The sequence below is a fragment of the Vipera berus genome (assembly GCF_964194415.1).
Source record: "Vipera berus genome assembly, chromosome: 3".
NCBI lineage: Eukaryota > Metazoa > Chordata > Lepidosauria > Squamata > Viperidae > Vipera > Vipera berus.
In genome coordinates, this window is record NC_138204.1 from 124,514,449 (window position 1) to 124,533,785 (window position 19,337).

The 19,337-nt window shown below is 41.0% G+C and overlaps 1 protein-coding gene across 1 annotated transcript; it reads right to left on the reverse strand.

Moving 5' to 3' along the window:
- Positions 1-3,247: 3,247 nt before the first annotated feature.
- Positions 3,248-17,748, reverse strand: CD93 (CD93 molecule; the record flags this gene model as incomplete). Its single annotated transcript, XM_081325574.1, has 2 exons — positions 3,248-8,347; positions 17,457-17,748. 2 exons carry the CDS (start codon positions 17,746-17,748, stop codon positions 6,429-6,431), a joined length of 2,211 nt encoding a protein of 736 aa, XP_081181700.1. The 3' UTR covers positions 3,248-6,428.
- Positions 17,749-19,337: the final 1,589 nt, after the last annotated feature.

Sequence of the window (19,337 nt, forward strand, 5' to 3'; positions counted from 1 at the left end):
CTGCAAATACAACAAAAGAACAACAAATAAACTCAACAAACGAAAATGTAGAGCACAAGGTACACACAGCTGAAGGTTAGTTAAAATTCAGAATAAGAAGGATTTCACCTGTGTTAGACATTTTATTGAATGTTGTATGGGTGACTTACCAATCTAATAGTAAAATACATATATCATAGTAACTAATATGAAACAATTGAGAATGTGATATTTTAAACTGAATCACTGAAGTTAGTTAAAAGTTAAAAGGCTAAAAGCTAAGAAAACTGCAAACAAAGGAGCTTGTTCTAGCATATACTGTAGCTATGTCACTTCATTTGGCAGGGAAATTTGGAACAATTAGTCAAGGGATTGCAGACATATATGGGAAGAGATAACATACAGGAAGGTTCAATGCTGTCGAACGCTTGTAAGTAATGTATGTGCAGGACAAAATTTCATACTCTGAACAGAAGCTCCTTCTTTGCAAATGGGAATGTTGCCTAGAGATGTTGATAATCTGATGTTGCTGTGCTGTATTTCTAACGTCCCTCAGAATTCATGTGTAATGTAACACTCACTTTTATAGGTCTGCTCCAATGCTTCTACAATATAGTAAGTGTAATCTCTCACCACTAAAGAGGTGCTCACCTTGACTTGGCCAATGAACAGCCTAAAGAAGATGGGGGGGGGGGGGAAAGGGAGCAACACAAGTTTAAAGAAACAATCTTAGGAAAAACAGACAGAACAGTTTTATATGTAAAGAAGCTGTATGTCTGTGAAGAACTTCATGTCCTTGAATGTTGAAATACTGTTGAAAACATCTGGATAAGATTAACAGGAGTGAGGAAAGAAATGTGGTAGCATTGTGGGAGTTTACTGTAGGTTACCTAGGAAGGAAAAGCTTCAGGAAGGCTTTTTCTAGGCTTAGGCAAGCATAGAAAGCCATACCTAGATTGGGAGGTCTTGCAGAAAATCTCTTGGGCCCTTGGAGCAGAGATAGCATAGTAGGAAATCCAGTTATGCTGACAGAGAGCCAATAACGCTGGCTGACTGAATCCTCAGATCTCTGAATTAAATGAATATTTTAAAAAAATAATTTCTGGCGATATTATTCAGGCCCTTACTAGAAAAGAATTTCATTCCCTCTTCTATTTAGTAAACCAATTTCCATTTTTCTATATGCTGACTGTTGCTATTCTGTGGCTCTACATTACCTGCATTTCATTATCAATCCAAAATGCTGGAAATCAACCACATAAAAACCAAGGTGACACATTAACCACCCCCACATTTGGAAAACTGACAATCTTTTCCCGGAAACTATTCTTCAAGCCTCACCCTACATGCCCAAATAGCTTGGAATGCAATAATTAGACACATAGCCTATGGGGGCAACAACTATCTTCCTGCAGCAGTTAAACTTTTAAAACCTCAAGCGCTAAGTATGGTGCACAGTGTTGGGCTTATAAGGACACATATGCATTAGAAGCAGTGCAATTTACATTGATGAGATCTCAAGTCCCTGCTCTGTTGCCAAGGGATGTCTCCCTCTAGAGTCTGGTGCATTTCCATCAAGAGCCCAGCTTAGCATGCTGCAGGTTGAAGTATTAGCTTAAGTAAATTGTTGAGGGTGGCTCTTTAAACCAATTAGTATTGACAGATAGACATCAGTCTCATTGGAAGAAAGAAATGCTGTGGGCTCAACCATCATTTTACTTGTGTTTGTATTTAATTTAATTTAATTTTATTAGATTTATATACCGCCCTTTCCCGAAGGACTCAGGGCGGTTTACAGGGCATTTTAAAATCACACCAATACAAAATACAAAAGTTAAAAAACAAAAAGATTAAATTATCCCTGAAAATAAAAACCCCAGTTAAAAATTCTCAGCCTGGGCCAGAGAGCTCAAAGAGCCAAGTCTTCAGGTCCCGGCGGAATGAACGCAGGTCAGGGGCAGTCCTGAGCTCCACGGGCAGCTGGTTCCAGAGGGCAGGCGCACCCACAGAGAAGGCCCTCCCCCTGGGTGTTATCCGCCAGCAATCTTTTACCGGCGGCACCCTGAGAAGACCCTCCCTGTGTGAGCGCACTGGACGAAGGGAACTTGATGCTGGCAGCAGGTGTTCCCTCAAATATCCCGGACCCAAGCCATTCAGGGCTTTATAGGTCATCACCAGCACCTTGAATCTCACCGGAGGGCAACCGGAAGCCAATGCAGCTCGCGGAGTAGAGGTGTTACATGGGAGTATCGGGAAACCCCCATCACAACTCGCGCATTCTGCACCAGTTGAATCCTCCGAGTGGTCCTCAAGGGCAGCCCCATGTAGAGAGCGTTGCAGTAGTCTAAACGGGAGGTCACAAGCGCATGAGTGACTGTGCGTAGGGCATCTCGGTCCAGGTAGGGTCGCAACTGGTGCACCAGGCGAACCTGGGCAAAAGCCCCCCTGGTCACGGCTCCTATATGATCTTCAAAATTGAGCCGTGAGTCCAGGAGGACGCCCAAGTTGCAAGCCCTATCAATGGGGGGTAACACCTCACCCCCCATCGTTAAAGGTAGAATAGTTTGGTTAGCCCGAGATGTATCCATTTGTTCTGGGGGAAATAGGAGGAGAAAAGAGTGTTATATGTTTGTCACCTTGAGTTACAAGTAGCCCTCGATTTACGACCGCAATTGAGCTTAACATTTCTGTTGAGACTGAGACAAGTCTTTAAGTTAGTTTTGCTCCATTTTATGACCTTTCTTGCCACAGCTCTTAAGTGAATCACTGCAGTTGTTAAGTTGGTAACACTGTTGTTAAGTGAATCTGGCTTCCCCATTGACTCTGCTTGCGAGAAGATCGCCAAAGGGGATCACGTGACACACACACCCCGCCCCGGGACACCGCAACTCTCATAAAAATGAGTCAGTTGCCAAGCATCCAAATTTGGATCAAGTAACTGTGGGGAATGCTGCAACGGTGTGAAAAATGGTCATAAGTCATTTTTTTCAGTGCCATTGTGACTTCAAAAGGTCACTAAGCAAGTGGTTGTAAGTCGAGGACTACCTCTGCTTGTGAAGGTAATAAAGCCGAGATTTTTTTTAAAAAAGCAAACAAACAAGCAGAGAATCAATGAGGTTCAGGTACCTGAACATATCCCTTTACTAAAAAGAAGGGTGCGGACCTTTCTGAATTTAGCCCAGGAATCTTTGGCTGTAGCTCAAAGCTGGGTGGGTAAGAAAAATAAGTATGAGAGTTACAGACACCGTAGTCTTCAAAGCAGGGGAATTTTTATTGTTTTTATTCTGAAACCACGTTGTAGTAGCCACAAGTAAAAAGGCGAAGAACAGAAAGAAAAGCATTTAAATCACAATATTTTCAGGTTTCATTTTCGATGGAATTTCCCCACACCAGATGAAACTAAGCAGGCAGGTAGGCAGACAAATTGATAAGACGTGAGCAATATACAAGGCAAGATAGGGATGGCATATGTAGCACTCATTTTTGTGTCTGCGTTCATGCCCTAAGTGAGTTGCCGTTGCCTTCTGCTGGGTATGTGGCTGTTTTAATTTCTTCAGCATTCGTTTTACCATTGGAATTAGGAGTCCCTTCACACCCACACACCCCATTCATCAAAGAAGTTTATCAGGGCTGACTCCGCTTAGGTTATGAGACCAGCATAGGTTGGCTAATTGCTGCTATCGGCTGAGGCTTTTCCTGATGTTCTCCTGTTTCATATAGGGTGAACAGCTTGCGGTGTTCCACATTATCTTGGCCTCGAAATCATGCCATCTCTGAACATTGATCATGATAGCTAGGGGCTTATGAGAGTTGAAGTCCAGCAATATCTAAATAGGTGCAGCTTACCAGCCTTTAGCCTACATTTATTTCATGGAAATTAATCTGGAGAGACATCTATGTTACATGTTTTATAATAGAACACTGACTCCACTATTACAGTTCATATGCTTTCCAAGACTGCCTACATACAATCCCTCCTTTTAAAAGGAAAAGACTAGATGACTCAGATCTCAGTGTCTCCAAATTTCTGCATAGGATATTAATATTTTACTACACCTCGTACAATCTAGAAGAGACCTATATACCCAGTTTTTCCCAATGGAAAAAGAATATTTCACCATTCAGTGAATGGTGGGTTTCATTCTTTTGTTATAAAAATATCATTATAAATCAGTATGGGCCCACAAATCTAGGTTGTCTATCCTGCTTCCCAACTGAGCATAGATAGGTGTCCTTTATTTGTATCATAATTGCATATATCAGGGCATCTGAATTTAAGTTTTTACTAGTAGTATCATGCTCTTCAAATATTACTTTTCGTCTTCCTCTCTTTCCAGCAACTGTACAAAAATAAGATAAGGAAATTCATTTAAAATATCCAGGCAGTCAGACTTCTGAATTTTTCTATGGCTTTCTTGATTTAACAAAAGATTCAACAGAGAAGATAACTTCAGGAAGAAAGTTTTCCTCTGCATGCTTAGAACAGGATGTGTCTGGTGGGCTATGGCAAACTCATTATGTTAAGCTAGTTTGTGGTAATGTGGGACTCAATATCTTATATGCGTGGTTTAGTCCAGACTAAGCCATTTTATTTAGTCTTAATGGAATTAACAGAAACCAGTGGGATTTCTAATAGGAAGAGTTATTTTTGTTTTAATCCCATTCTTGAATAATGTTATCAGAGTGGAGAGTGATGTAGATTTAATACACAGAATATCTGCTTAAATTAATGTATATCTACTTAGACATTCAATTAGAATGTCTAAGAAGGAATGGAGGATATTTTTCAGTGGAAAATCTTGGCCAGCAGCTGCAAATCAGGTATTAAAATAGCCACTCCTAAAAATTGTTATAATATCAAACACTTCTGTAAATACTTTTTGCAGAGGGAAGGAATTATGGAGATGTTCACAATTTATTTACCTCATCTCACCAGATGTTTGTGAATATATGTTCTAAGGCTGATTTGTGGAATTCAAGATCCCAATCACCCTAAATACAGCCTTTAAAACCCTGCAGAAAAGGTGATTTGAATAAACTACTAACCCACCCTTCTCTATGCACCCTGCACTTGTGGGAAAATGCCAAGAAGAATATATATTTCACATTTCTAGCTGTCACCTAAGCCTGATGTTGTGAGCTAGGAGAGATCGACTGGCCTCAAATCATCCAGCCAGCTTTTATTACTTTAGACATCATAAGTCCTAAGAAATGAGGAACATAAGCTGAAAATGGAGCTTCTTTAAATGGAGGGAACAAACCTTTCTCCCTACCACAACCCTGCATTTTCAGTCTATATACTCTGCACACTGAAAACCAATCAAATATTAAAAAAATGAAATCCTCTTACATTTTTGACTTTCTCCCCATGGGTGATCACACAGACTGACCAAGCTATTTTTAAAGAAATAGCCTTGAAAAAGAGAAATTTCAAAACTAGATGTACAAGATGGAGACAGTCTGCAACGTTTGCTATTACCACCTTTATAAAATGTTGCCAGAATGAGGCATAAAGCACATTTTATTGAACAACCTTCAGCTTTTAATACAGTTAAATTTGAAAGGGTTTCAAATTTCTGCTGTTCTCCAGAACTGTTTTCCTCAAGCACCCAGTCATGAAATACGTTTGGATCATAAACGGCCTCTATATTTTTGTCCTCCTCCTCATGAACTGATACGGAAAGCATAGAGGACGCTCGGACGCAGCTGTTTCTGCTTCAGTAAGACTGAGTCATTCCCAAACAATGTGATAACATTTAGCAAAGCTTTGGGTGAGCAGCAAAACGGCAGAATCTGGAGTCTAAGCGGGCACGCAGTACCTTTTTACTGAACCAAGTACAGCCAATTCAAGACAAGTTAAATTTCAGTTCTGTGAATTCAATTCCTCTGATTGCATTCAAACTGATTTCCATGGACCACAATTAGTTTAAACCCAAGGGTGAAAATGGACATGACTTCACAATTAACAAAAGTAATTTGAAAGACAATTTGACTGTGCTGTTATCACAGTGGTTCTATTGGAATTAGTTTAAGGAATAGGCTTTCTTCTGTTCATAACATTTTTTTTAAAAAGGGTTTGATATAAAGTTGGCATTGGAGTAGTAAGGTAAAAAATGGGTGGATGTAAATGCAGATGTGCTGCTTATAAAAAATTACCACTTGCTCCCTAGGCAAGAGAGGAAGGCTGATCTAACAACTGACCATCCAGCATGTACGTAAAGTGTATTGCAAAGTCAAATCTGTCATTGTTGTCAGAGATACAAATCTTGATAGAGTTACTCTTAAAAGATTGTGTTTCTAGTTTCACCCTTGTGGTTTTGATGGTGCAATCGTAGCAGTCCTCTTGCAAAATGTTACATGAAAAATTATCAGTGTACAGCTTTTAATAATTTCAGTTTCAACGTATATCTTCCCTTTCCTTCCTTCTCACACCAAAATCACATCTCTGACTACAAGCCCTCCTTGCTTCCTGTTGCCCTGGTCTCTCCCTGACCTGGTACCCAAGAGTAATTATCTGTGACATTCTTAGAATTTTTCTTGACTTCCTTGGCTTTTATTCTCCTGTAGATGACCCAACCTAGGGCAAAAGACACCAGGAATAAAATGCCCACACCACCCAAGATATGATATAAAAAATGCTTAGAGTCATGACTCTTCTTATCTATCCTCTGATCTCTGATCTGGGGTTTGTTCTCCAGTCCAGTGCTGACCACAGCTGGTTGAAGGGTGGAATCCTGGGATGCAAAGACTCTTTCTAGCTCGGCTTGAAGTGAAGGCTCAGTCAGCAGGGCTGGTAACTCTGAAGCAGGATGAATGTCTGTTGGGATCCATTCTCCTCCCTGAGTGGGTGGTGAAGAGGTGCTGCTTGTCGGATCCAAGAGACAAGAGATCCCATTAGGTGCCAAAATCCAGCCAGCCATACAAGAGCACCGGTAGCTGCCAACTTGATTGATGCACATATGTTCACAAGGTTCTTCCTGACACTCATCAGTATCAAGACAAGAAAAACTATTAATACCTTCCAACTGGTATCCTAAGTGGCAAGAGCAGTGGAAGGAGCCATGAGTATTTACACAAATCTGGTCACATGGTGAGTTCCTCACACACTCATCAATGTCTTGGCATGCCTGGTGGTCCAACTCAGCAGGCATATAGCCTGGGTTGCAACGACATATGAAGGACCCTTTGGTATTCACACATATTTGTTCACAAGGACTTTGAGGCGCATCACACTCATTCACATCAATGCAGCTCCGCTCATCATCAGCCAAAATATAACCAGAAGCACAGAGGCATTGGAAACCACCAGGGTATGGTTTACACTGTCCTTGACATGGATTGGAGCTGCAGTAGTCCACGGGGACACAGGAAAGGTGATCCCCTCTAAGTTGGTATCCTGAGTGGCAGGCACATTGAAACAAACCCTTGCCCTGATCCAGGCACTCATGTTCGCAACCCCCATTGTTGTAGCTGCAGCCATAAGTGGGTGAAGCACAAAATGGGCCTGGGCTGCTCCATTCAGAGATATTGCTGTTTGGCTGTGGCTTGCACACAAGGAAGGTGTTAGGTATCTCCTCTCCTTGGGGTTCACATGTTACTTCAGCTGCAGAGCCAAAGGGTACAGTGACAAGGAAATCAGTGGCTACACCAAAAGGGGTGCTGTAACTGACCACGCCTGGCCCTGCCAGTATAAGTGGACGGCACATCCCCTGGAAACTGAACTTGCACAAGAAGCCTGACAACCCGGCAGTTGCATTACCACAGTGGCTGTCTACCCAGGACAGTTCCCGAGATGAGAGGGGAGTCCCCTGAAGGGTCACACACATATTTGACACACATGTTTCCCGGGGTTCCTGTCCCCATTTAGAGTACTGGGTGTCCTCACCGCCTGTCACCCAGCGGAAGCCCTTCAATGGCCGATGTTTCTCATAGCATTTGCCTTTCTTTCGGTGAAGCCCAATCCACAATCTTACCTCCATAACTGTGCCAGCTTCCCCTTTGGGCATCTTGGTGAGCAGCTGTGGGACAAGCAAAGCCTCCTCTTGGCTTTTCAGAGTCATCAGGTTACCCCCATTGTCTTTGCACTTTTGCTGAGCTTCGATCCAACTAAACCGTCCTAAATTCAGTGTGTAGCAAGTAGTCCCAGAACACAAAGCTTCTACCTCTTCACTGGGCTGAACTGTCAGTCCCAAAAGCAGCAGCTGCCAAAATACCTGCTGAAGAATCCCCATCTTTGCTGCACGAAGGAACAACGAACGGAGTGATTTCACTGTGAGCTCAAATTCTATAAATGTCTGAAGAGCATATGCTAAGACAATAGAGTACAGCTTGTTTGCCTCCCATATCCCTTTGGCTGTGTGTCTGCATCCTGTCTTGGTTGAGAGTCTTTATTTGTTATCGGAGACTTAAGTTTCCTGAGAGAGTTTCATTGTCAGCTGCAGCCCTAGTTGTTCAGTTTGTTTTAACCTATGGGTATAGAAAATATCCCTTTTATACCCTCTCTGTTTTCTTATTTTTAACCTAGTTCTTTTCCTTCATGTGAGAATCTTGGTGGAATGTACACTGCCTCCCCGTTCTCCCCCCCCCCCCTTATAAAACATCACTGAACTTTTAAACAAACCAAATAGGGCCTTTCAGTTTTGGAGTGGTATTTTTTAAAAAAAATTGTGATTTGGACGTAAGATGCCACATCTAGCTAGAAAAACATTGTACAGTCCTTCGTGATATTAACCTCTCATATTTATGATCTTTAAATAGAAATAAAACCCTTAAATAGAAATTGGGTCATGGGAATGTCTTCATTTTAAAGGCAGCCATGCTTTTTAAGGGTTCAGAACTGATTCCTATACAGAATATGAAATCCACATTCAGCCAAAACTGACAGGCCAGTTTTGTTTCTATTGAATTTTTAGCAAATTTGCAATGTAAATGCTCCCAAAGAATTTTCTAAATTCAGAGTCCTTAACATAACATTTGAGGTAATGCAATTACAAAAAGCAAGCACTAGTTCACTTTTGAGATGTGTGAAATTACATCCAGGGTCCAAACTAGATTCCTAAGTACCGCAAAACTGACAGTATGAATACCAGCACAATACCGCCTTAAAGTGACATAGATTTTTAGGAAGTTGCCTTAGTATTGAATTAGGCTGTGGATAAATAATTGTTATCGACTACAGTCTTCTGAATGTGGGTCTACTGCAGCTGTGTTAGATTACAACTCCCACCATCTCTAGGTGTGTACAGAATGGGAATTGTAGTTCAAAACATGACGTGGGAACAATGTTTGCAATGGCTGCTCTACCTTAATTGGCAGAGTTTTCCAGAGACTTAGACAGCAGTCTTTCTCAGCTCTGATCCATTCCGCATGTGAAGAATGACAATTTCAGAGATACAACAAAAGATTATTCTCATGATAAAAGATGCTTCCTGGAAGAAAATAAATTTCCCATGTGAAATGGGTCAGGCCATGCAGTTGGATGGCAGTATCAGGAAGTATAAGAAAAGTGCCAAAGGAAATCTGGTCAAAAACTAAAAGTGCATGAGAATTGTCATCCTTTGGAGCCATTATAGAGAATCAGATACATATTACACATCTGGTAGTTGGGGAAGAAAACAAGTTATGGTTTTCTCCTTTGTGTCCGCAGAAATTTATCAAATGGAGTTTTTCAGAGCTATTGGTTACATATGTCTTTAATGATCCCAATAGATATTCTGCTAATATTATGAATAGTTTGCATAATTCTTCGTGGATTAAAAACCATGTGAAATCAACAAAGGCCTGATGTCCTTCTCCCTTGTTTTGAGTTTTCTATTTGAGTGAGAAGGTATCTTGATTTTGTAGATCAGAGGTCTAAGGATTTTACCCTGCCAGTGATTTCTGTGATTACTGTATACTCCTTTTGTCAGGAAGAATTTTCTGAATTCCTAAAAAAGTCAGTGGTGCCTAAAAAGCCTTATTTGAATCTGAAATAATATAATAAATATGGGCCCAAATCCAACATTCCACATTTAGCATTTGATGATACTACAGTCCCAGAGGCCCTGATCCTTAGATCCAAATTTGGTATGGAAGTCACCACAGTGATCTTGATGGATGATCTGTAAAGAACGTTGATCCTACTGATACATGAAGAATTCTGTATTTTTAATACTACTGACCATAGTGTTCTATTGGACTTTAATTGTTTCTACCCATAACCTCAATTGACAGGTTTAGAAGACACAGAGAATGGCCTTAAAGGACAGGAGGAAGAGGAAGAGACTACGGACAAATAAAAGAGTTTTGAGCCCAGGCCAAGCAAATAATCTGAAACAAATATCAAATAAATCCCTTCTGAATTCATAGACATATAAAGTGAGGGGCCCAAGGGACACATCCAGACTTGCAAGTTTCTGTTACTGTAGCTGTTACAATATGGCATTGGTTTCTGAGTCTGGTCTACCTTATTGGGCTGATATCAGCTCGTTTTCCTTAGCACTTTCAGCGTCCCAATCTATTGGAATAGGATGTTTCAACATTCTCTTTGCCAGATCTTTTTAGTTAGAATTAGTTATAACCTTGCTAACTGTTCATATCAGATATTGTTTATGTTTCCATTTTTTTCTTGTTAGCTATCTTGAGTGCCTTCTAGCAGAAAGGTGAGGTGCAAATTGAAAGAAGAAATAGGATCAGTAAGGGCTAAAGTAAATGTAACTTTTATTGTCCAATTGGCTCTCATCGGTGCCAAAAAGTACACCTTTTTCTTTGTAAGCGGAAGTGTTTTTTTTCTTAATAAAAGGATTACAGCCAGGGAGAAGAAAGCTTAAAATAGTAACTCAAATCAGTATCAAGCTAAAGTTGCTTGCTAACTTGCTTCAGATAGCACAGTAAGTGAGGATGTCAGTAAGTGAGCTTACAAAACCTTTTTTTAGGCTGTTATTTTTCAAAGGGAGTTTTGAATCACTGTTAAGATTCTAACTCCAAATGACGAATGAGGCTGGGATAAGACAAGGGGCAGATCAAAACTAAATGACCTTTAGAAGCTATTAAATTTCATTCTGGCTTATGTAATTACTCCCCATATATTTCATTATTTACTCCTTTAGGGTTAAGGTTCAGGGCAAGGTAAGAGTAAGAGTAAGGGTACCATATGTTTTGCAGCTACCATACTTGGACTGTAAAAATACAAATGACCCTCAGATGGCATAAGAGATACAGAAAATTGACTGTAGCAACATGGCACCCAGCACCCCTGGACAAAGTGCCAGTCTAGGAGGATGTCCTGGAGAGGCCCTGGGAAGCATATCTTGTGTTTCTACATCAATAGGAGGAGCTGGATCTGAATAACGAACCAACACCGTTCAAAGAGTTAGCTGTACTGTGCTGATCATCATCTCATCCACCAGAATTTGTCAAGTTCTTCCAAATCAATTTGCCAGTTCTAAGGGACAGCTAGGCAGATAAGGGCAGATAATGAATCTTCAAAACTAGCAAACCCAACAAAACCAGCATCATGATTTCAAATGTGATGCATCTTTAAGATTACATGCTTCTTGCAACACAAGTGTGTGTAAATGAAAACTATGGTATACATGTGATTCCATTAATATGTTTAGCCCATTCACCATCCCAGAGGGTCAGTAGAGAACTGCAGAGAAGCATAGTGATTGTTGCAACAAGACCAAAGATGCATGTCTGGGTGTATCTCTGGGTTAATACATGAGTGGTCAGTGTGCAAAATCTAGAAATGTTGCACCATAAAATACATGATTCATTTGTAGATAAAAGTTCTATTAATAACATGATATATTAAATCCTGATGACTCAGAATATAATTTCAGGACAGACACTACAATCAACATTTCTTCCCTAACACTCTCACTGAGGGATTTGTTTCTCTTTGGCATTAACCTGAAATGTCACTGCTTTCTACATCATGGAAATATTTGAAAAGAATCAAGCATATCTGGGGCTAATATTTCTGTCTCCCGGCTTAGCATATTTTTACTCATATTCATACGCTTGGTGGTGTTCTTGAATTAGTACAACTCTTGGGACAGTTATTTCCTGAATGATCTCATATATGGATGCACGAAGAGGTTTTGTAGAATGACAATGATGACATCTCTGCTGGCAACTTACTTGAGTTTTTTCTGAAACCTGAACAATGTACCGAGGCTGTTATGGTATGATCCTAATGTCTCTTCAGTTTCTTATTTCTTAATTCTGACTTGACATGAGAAAGATAGCAATCGTTAATGTTTTTGTGTGTTGCATATATGTGATTGTTGTCATTCCACTAACACAGGGGTAGGCAACCTTGGCTCTTTTATGACTCGGGGACTTCAACTGGTGGGAGTTGAAGTCCACAAGTCATAAAAGAGCCAAGGTTGCCTACCCCTGCACTAACAAATATGAAAGGGGATGAAGGAGAAATCTTCCTTTCTCGTGCCCAACTCAGTAACATTTCTCTGCCGCCGTACTGAAATCTGGAGAAAATTCCTTCACCCGTACACTGTACTCTTCCCTGGTCTTTCTCTTTTATAAAAGATGTAAAAGCAAAGAAAATGTTCCAGGGTAACCTTAAGCTCTCTAATTTACGGTAAGTGCCTATAGACAGTATTTGCGCTTACCTTGGGAAAATTAACAACATTTTTTTTTCTATTGGTGAATTAAATCTAGCTCTAAATTAAAATAAATGTAAGGTTTACCCCAGACAAAGACTAATCTAGCTGATATAAGATTCTTCCTTCACAATCCTGCCTTGTTTCAGCGGAATTTGCAACAGGGAACTTCCTGGATTGTGCCCCCTTGCTTTATCTTGGGGAGACAGCAAATTCTCTGTAATCCAAATATATTCGGTATAGTATTGTATTCTATACTTTAACATCCTGCTGGGATATCCTGTAGCAATCGTTTGTTTTGACTTAAATGCTTATCTACAGGATCATATACAATCTCCTCAGTCACAGGAAAGGCTCAGAATGTACATTATTTATAAGGAGAATAGAGTTGTAGAGACAGTTATGAATGTAGTGGTGGGGTGCGGGTGAGACTGTAAGTTATGATACATTATAAACTAACCTATATATTAGTTTCTTACGTCTCAGATTAAGCTAGGGATAAGTTGGGCTTCAGGATCGTCATTAGACAAGGTGATTCTGTCAGGGCACCAAGGATAATCTGATAAACAGGTGAGCTGGTGGGACAGCATCCCCCATGTAAGCAGGTGAGTTACGGGAGGCACCAGGCAAACCACATTTTGCATTGCAAGAAAAGCTCTGTTGCTTAAAGACCACCTGGGCAAGAGAGAAAGCTGTAGGAGGAAATGAGATAGCATTCCTTTCACTAGTTTCCAAAACAGTGTGTCTGTGGCCTGGAGCACAAAAGTGGAGAAAAAGAAAGAGATGGATTTATCCTGTCTCTTATTCATTTCTGCATGTGAGCTTTTGGCTGGCTGCTCCATGTAAACAGAGTGAGGCTAGTGATTCCATCTGTGCTCAGCTATACAGATGGAATAAATTTGCAATTTGCAATTATTTTCATTTCTTGAAGGCTGAGGCCATCCACTTACGCACAATTAGATTAAAACTCCAACGCTTTGCACAACTTACGATCAAAATTGACCTCAACATTTCTGTTGCTAAGCAACACAGTTGTTAAGTGAGTTTTGCCACAGTTGTTAGCAAATCACTGAAGTTAAATTAGTAACACAGTTGTAAAATGAATCTGGCTTCCCCATTGACTTTGCTTGTCAGAAGGTCTGAAAAGGGGATCACATGACACACACCCGGGGACACGGCAACAGTCATAAATGCATAAATCCAGTTGCCAAGTGTCCAAATTTTGATCATGTGACCACAAGGATGCTGCAATGGTCGTAAGTGTGAAAAAGGTCGTTAGTCACATTTTTTCCAGTACTGTTGTAACTTCAGATGGTCACTAAACAAATAGCTGTAAGTCGAAGAATTGCAAGCAGCCCCTCATGGGAATCCAGACATTCTCGCTGCATGCACAAGCTATGTGGAACCCTCCTTTCATGCATGGTTTATCTTTTTACAAAAATCTTTCTGAAGCTATATAGAAAAGTTTCCATTTCATCAAGGCAACTTTCCACAGGGATGACAAGAGTCTCTGAATCAAACTTGACATTCCACAAAGTTCTTTTTTTCTTTCCTTTTTTCTTGCTTGCTTGCCTTATAATTCTTATAGTTTTTGTAATGAAGTGCAAATTATTGGACTTCTAAGAATGTTGTCAGTTTCCTACCCATAGATGGATTTGGTACTTATTCTTTTTCAATTATAATAAACAGACAAAAAAATTAACATAATGGAACTTTAAAACCTGTCTCTAAAAGAAAGTCATACTTACTATGCATGTCAAAAACAGTCCTTAAGATGGAACACTTGGATACACATTTTCATGCAATATTCCAAGAAACAAGAGCTGATTAATTTCATCTTGATATGGCAACCAAGATACATCAAAAATTGTTCTGTCTCTCATTTGCATACGATTTGTCCCTACAAATTTGCAGAGGATTTTTTGTATGAATGATCACAACTAAAAAACATGAGAATTGGGCTGAAATGTACTCCAGCTGGATCTCAATTGCAGTGGTATACAGCTTCACAGCTACATACAGTGCTACTACTGTGTAATTTTTATTTGTGATTTAAAGCCCTCTTCCTCTAAGTCAACTTAGCCCTTGCCTTATCAAACCATTCTCATACATCCCTAGTTATTGTCCCAAAGGTGCTTTTTCAAAAGAGAACTGGACTTTGTTTTTCCTTGGAAGATGTTTCGCTTGTCATCCAAGGAAAAACAATGTCCAGTTGCCTTTAGAAAAAACACTTTTGAGACCACTGTGACCTGGGTCACTTAAAATCTCCATAGACATTTGTTTTTATTAGCCCCACAATATGACTATTTGTCAATAGGACTACTTCACTATTAGCAGGGCTTTTTTTCTCATAGAACGCTCAGAATGGAGTTCCAGCACCTTTTTTGGATGGAACCTTGTAGGGTAGGCAAGGCGGGTTGTATGACATGTGTGAGTTCCGGCACCTTTTTCTTTTACAAAAAAAGCACTGACTATTAGTAATAATTTTTTTTAAAAATTGCAAAACATTTTTTTTAACTTAATAAAAATAGAACGCTATCAGCGCACAACTAAAGCAGAGTTTGTATCTTCTGACCTAGTAATAAGCATATTTATCTCCAATCTACCTTGTTCTGTTGTAAGAAAATGATTGCATATTTCAGAAGTAAAACACTGTAGTGCAATGAGCATTTAGAATAGTGTTACCGCAAAAAGCCGGACGCCCCCTAGTTGCAGCAAAATCAGGCAGCCAGAGAGACAGAAAATATATATATATATTAAGATGGCCGTTCCACTCCTTTTCATGTGTTGTTGGCAGGGTTTTAATGACATATTTGTGGATGGCATTTTGACGTTTTGTCCTGTTCCAGTGACTCCCCCGCAAATGCCCCCCTACCCCAAGCAAAGTGCTAAGAGCTTTCTGTATCATTCCGATTCCATTGAAAGTAGTGATGGAATGTGGATTTATGCATCCTGAATCTTTTAGCACTAATTTATAAGTATGTTTCAAATTGCATTTGCCCCAGCATTTTATAAGTCAGGGGTTGTTGGGGGTTTTTTGGTCATTTCTTGCCACTTTCTTGATTATCAACCAGAACAGATATTATACGCTCTGCACTTTGGCCCCTGGGCCAGCTTTAGATACCACACACTCTTCACGCAATCATTTGTAATATATACCTCAAAAACAGCTATAGACAGAAAAAAATATTAAAAATAGGAACTGCTTCAAGGACAAACATGTGGAAAGGGAACAGAAAGAATAACAAATTCCATTCTGAACTGAAGAAGCCTATGTAGACTCAGAAAAGAAAAACAAACGGCTGTGCGTCACTTCAAAGATTATCCAATTTGTTCACTTTTTAAAATGGACTTTTTAAAACAGACTTCTTTATCAGAGGCACCCAATGCCTTCCAGGGAAGTGAGCCATGATCCACAAAAGCTTATTCAATGACAAATCAATTAGGCCTTGACCATTCCCTCCCTAATGATTTGAAGGGTCTTTCCCACTTGTGAGTTTAAGTGTTCTCCACCCAGCCTTGAGGGATCAAACATTTGTTGTCGTCAGACAATTCCTATCCTATCTTACCTCAACCGTCTCTGGTTCCAGTCATCACCACTGAGTTAACTTCTCTCCAAAGTAATGGGTGACAAAGACTTTATACTCTTCAAGGGGTCTCCTTGGACAGGGCCAGCATAAGAGAGAAGTGCTACTTTAATGTCAGTATAATTGGAAATGACTTAAGACTGTCTCACTCATGGACTGGGAAGAAAATGAAGGCAATTCCATGGAAACATGACAGAAACTGATGTTGCCAAGGCATACAGTATTTCTGCCCTGGATAGGTGTAAATGGTGAAATGCCAATGTACTGTATGTGTAAGCATCTTCCATCTATTACTGTGCTGCTGTTAGAGTATTCAGGAAGTGATATATGGCTCATTCTTCTCTCATTCTTCTACAACTCGCAATCAACACTGCTGTCTTATAACATTTAACCTTCTCTGTGGTTATCTCCAGGGAAGAGATCCAGATAAATAGGGTGGAGTGAGCTGAGCTAAACAGTGGGAAGCCACTCAAGTTTGAAGAACAATCTGAAACTGTACATAGGAATAATAGATGTGGAAAATCAATGCCAAATATGACTGCTGTTCATGGTTAAGTTGGGAGTGGCTGCATTTGAAATCAAATCTTCTGAAGAATTGAATAATTTAAAAATGCAGCATTTTTTTTCCATATTTGGTGGGCTGGAAAGTCCAGAATTCCCAGCTAACATGCTGGGCCTTGTAGTCCCATAACATCTTTGGCTTCACTTTGGAAAGATTTACTGCTTCTCAGTAATTTGCTGTAGCAATTAAGTCTGATCAGCTGCAGCAAAGGCCACATCTGCACATGCCCTTATCTGGGCCTCAATATCAATACTTTTCCCCAAGTGAAGGAAAACAACGAGTGGATTTGCAGGCTTTGTATTCTTTTCCCTCAAGTATCACTTGCTGGTAGAAGAACAATAACTAACCACTCTTTCTTTTGAGATATGGTAGGGTTTGACAGGCATGTGTTTGGAATGATCTTCAAAGCTGCTTGATCCACCAGTCAGGCAATTTCTGGATGTAAGTCTAGCATTCCAGCATAGTACAGGTAGTCCTCGAGTTACGAGTGTAATGGAACCAGCCCATTTCACTCGTAACTCAAAAACTCATAGAGTGAATCTCGTAACTCGAACGAGATTACTTCCTTGCTTGTTAAAATGCACGGGGCTGGTTGAGCAAACGAGGTATCTCAGGATGGGGAAGGCCATGGAGGGCCTAGTGATGGAACAGGCTCCCAAGGCCTCCCCAACCCACTAAGATACCGCATACTTTCCCCCTCCCTTCCTGCCACGCCGCACTCACCTTCAAAAGATCCATCTCTTCTCTGCCACGGTTCCTGCTGCCACCCGGATCTGAGCTTGGGGAACGCTTCCATTCCCCCTCCTCGCAGCCCAATCTGGGCTCCAGAAGCCTTTTCCAGGCCGCTGCCACCCAGATCTAAGGCCAGGGGATGCTTCCACACCCACCACGGCCCAATCCAGTCTCTGGAGGCTTTTTCCAGGCCGCTGCTGCCCGGATTTGAGGCCAGGGAATGCTTCCATGCACCACCACCACCACATCCCAATCTGGGCTCTGGAAGCCTCTTCCTGGCCATTGCTGCCCAGATTTGAGGCTGGGGAACGCTTCTGCAGCCCCCCTGCAGCCCAATCAGGCCTGGAAAATGCCTCTGGAGCCCAGGTTGGGCCGTGGGGGTGGCACAGAAGCATTCCCCGGCCTTAAATCCAGGCGGCAGCAGCCTGGAAAACACCTCCAGAGCCCGAATCAGGCCGTAGGGGAGGGTGCAGAAGTGTTCCTCAGACTTAGATCCGGGTGGCAACGGCCTGGAAAAGGCCTCCGGAGCCTGGATTGGGCCATTAGGGGGGAGGGGGGAGGAAGCATTCCCCGGCCTCAGATCCAGGCTGCAATGGCCTGGAAAAGGCCTCCGGTGCCCTTATCCAGCCTCTGGAGGCATGTGGAAGCGTCCCCAGCTTTGGTTCCATTCTCTGTTGCAGAGAACAGAGGCCTAAAGTACCATGAGATCACACAAGATCAATAGCATGAAATCTCACCCCACTGATCTTGCGTGATCTTGCATTACTTTAGGCCTCCATTCTCTGCAAATGCACTGAAGGCCTGGAGCAGCCAAGAAAGCGAAGGATCTCAATCTTCCCAGGGTGAATATTGAAGACCTGGTGCTTAGGGACACTGGGGGCAGGAAGGAATAATCAGGGTGAATGTTGCAGAGCCCCTGCAGTCACTCATAAGGGCAAATGACTGCCATGGTGCTGCAATATTCATGATTTCAGGCCTTGCTTGTAAGCACTAGGGGACGCTCATCACGTAACTTTGAACGAGTGTTAAGTGAACGCTCGTAACTCGGGGATTACCTGTACTATATCTACTGTTAAATGTAGGTTTAGTGCTCTACTGTAAAGTGCTAAATCCATGCCTCCAAATGGCTGAAATAGTCACAGGTATAGAGCAGAGGAATAGGGTAAAGGAAAAAGGAACGATTGGTGGTAATGAAGCACCATCTTTAACTAATATTGTAAGAGTGTGGTAATGCTAGTGGTGAGTCTAATTCTGTCCTTGTGTCAAGCAATGCTGGAAGTAGCCCAGATGGTTATGAAGCCAGAATGGAGCAGGCAAAATTTAATTTAATTTAATTTAATAATTTGATTTCTATACCGCCCTTCTCCCGAAGGACTCAGGGCGGTGAACAGGGCACTGTCCCACCCCACCAAAGTAATAGAAACAATAAAATGTACAACTACATACAAGCAGTGGACAACCTGACATGCAACCAAGGGAAACAGGACTAACATCACACATCTAGCAGAATCTTTCTTTCTTTCTTTCTTTCTTTCTTTCTTTCTTTCTTTCTTTCTTTCTTTCTTTCTTTCTTTCTTTCTTTCTTTCTTTCTCTTTCTTTCTTTCTTTTTCTTTCTTTTTTTCCTTATAAAGTAATAAAGGAGGGATAAAAATCTAATAAATACTTTTGTGCAGTTCATAACTAGTCTCAATCTAATTTTCAAACAGGGGTCTGGAAATCTTTAAAAAGAGTGCTAAACGTGTTTATAAGAAGGCCACTTAAGACCTAATAAACACCTTGGAATGTGCTAGACAAGTACTATCAAGGCAAACCCCTGAATGGAAGGCACATATGCATTCTCTCTCCAGCTGAAGCCAAATGAACATCAAGTG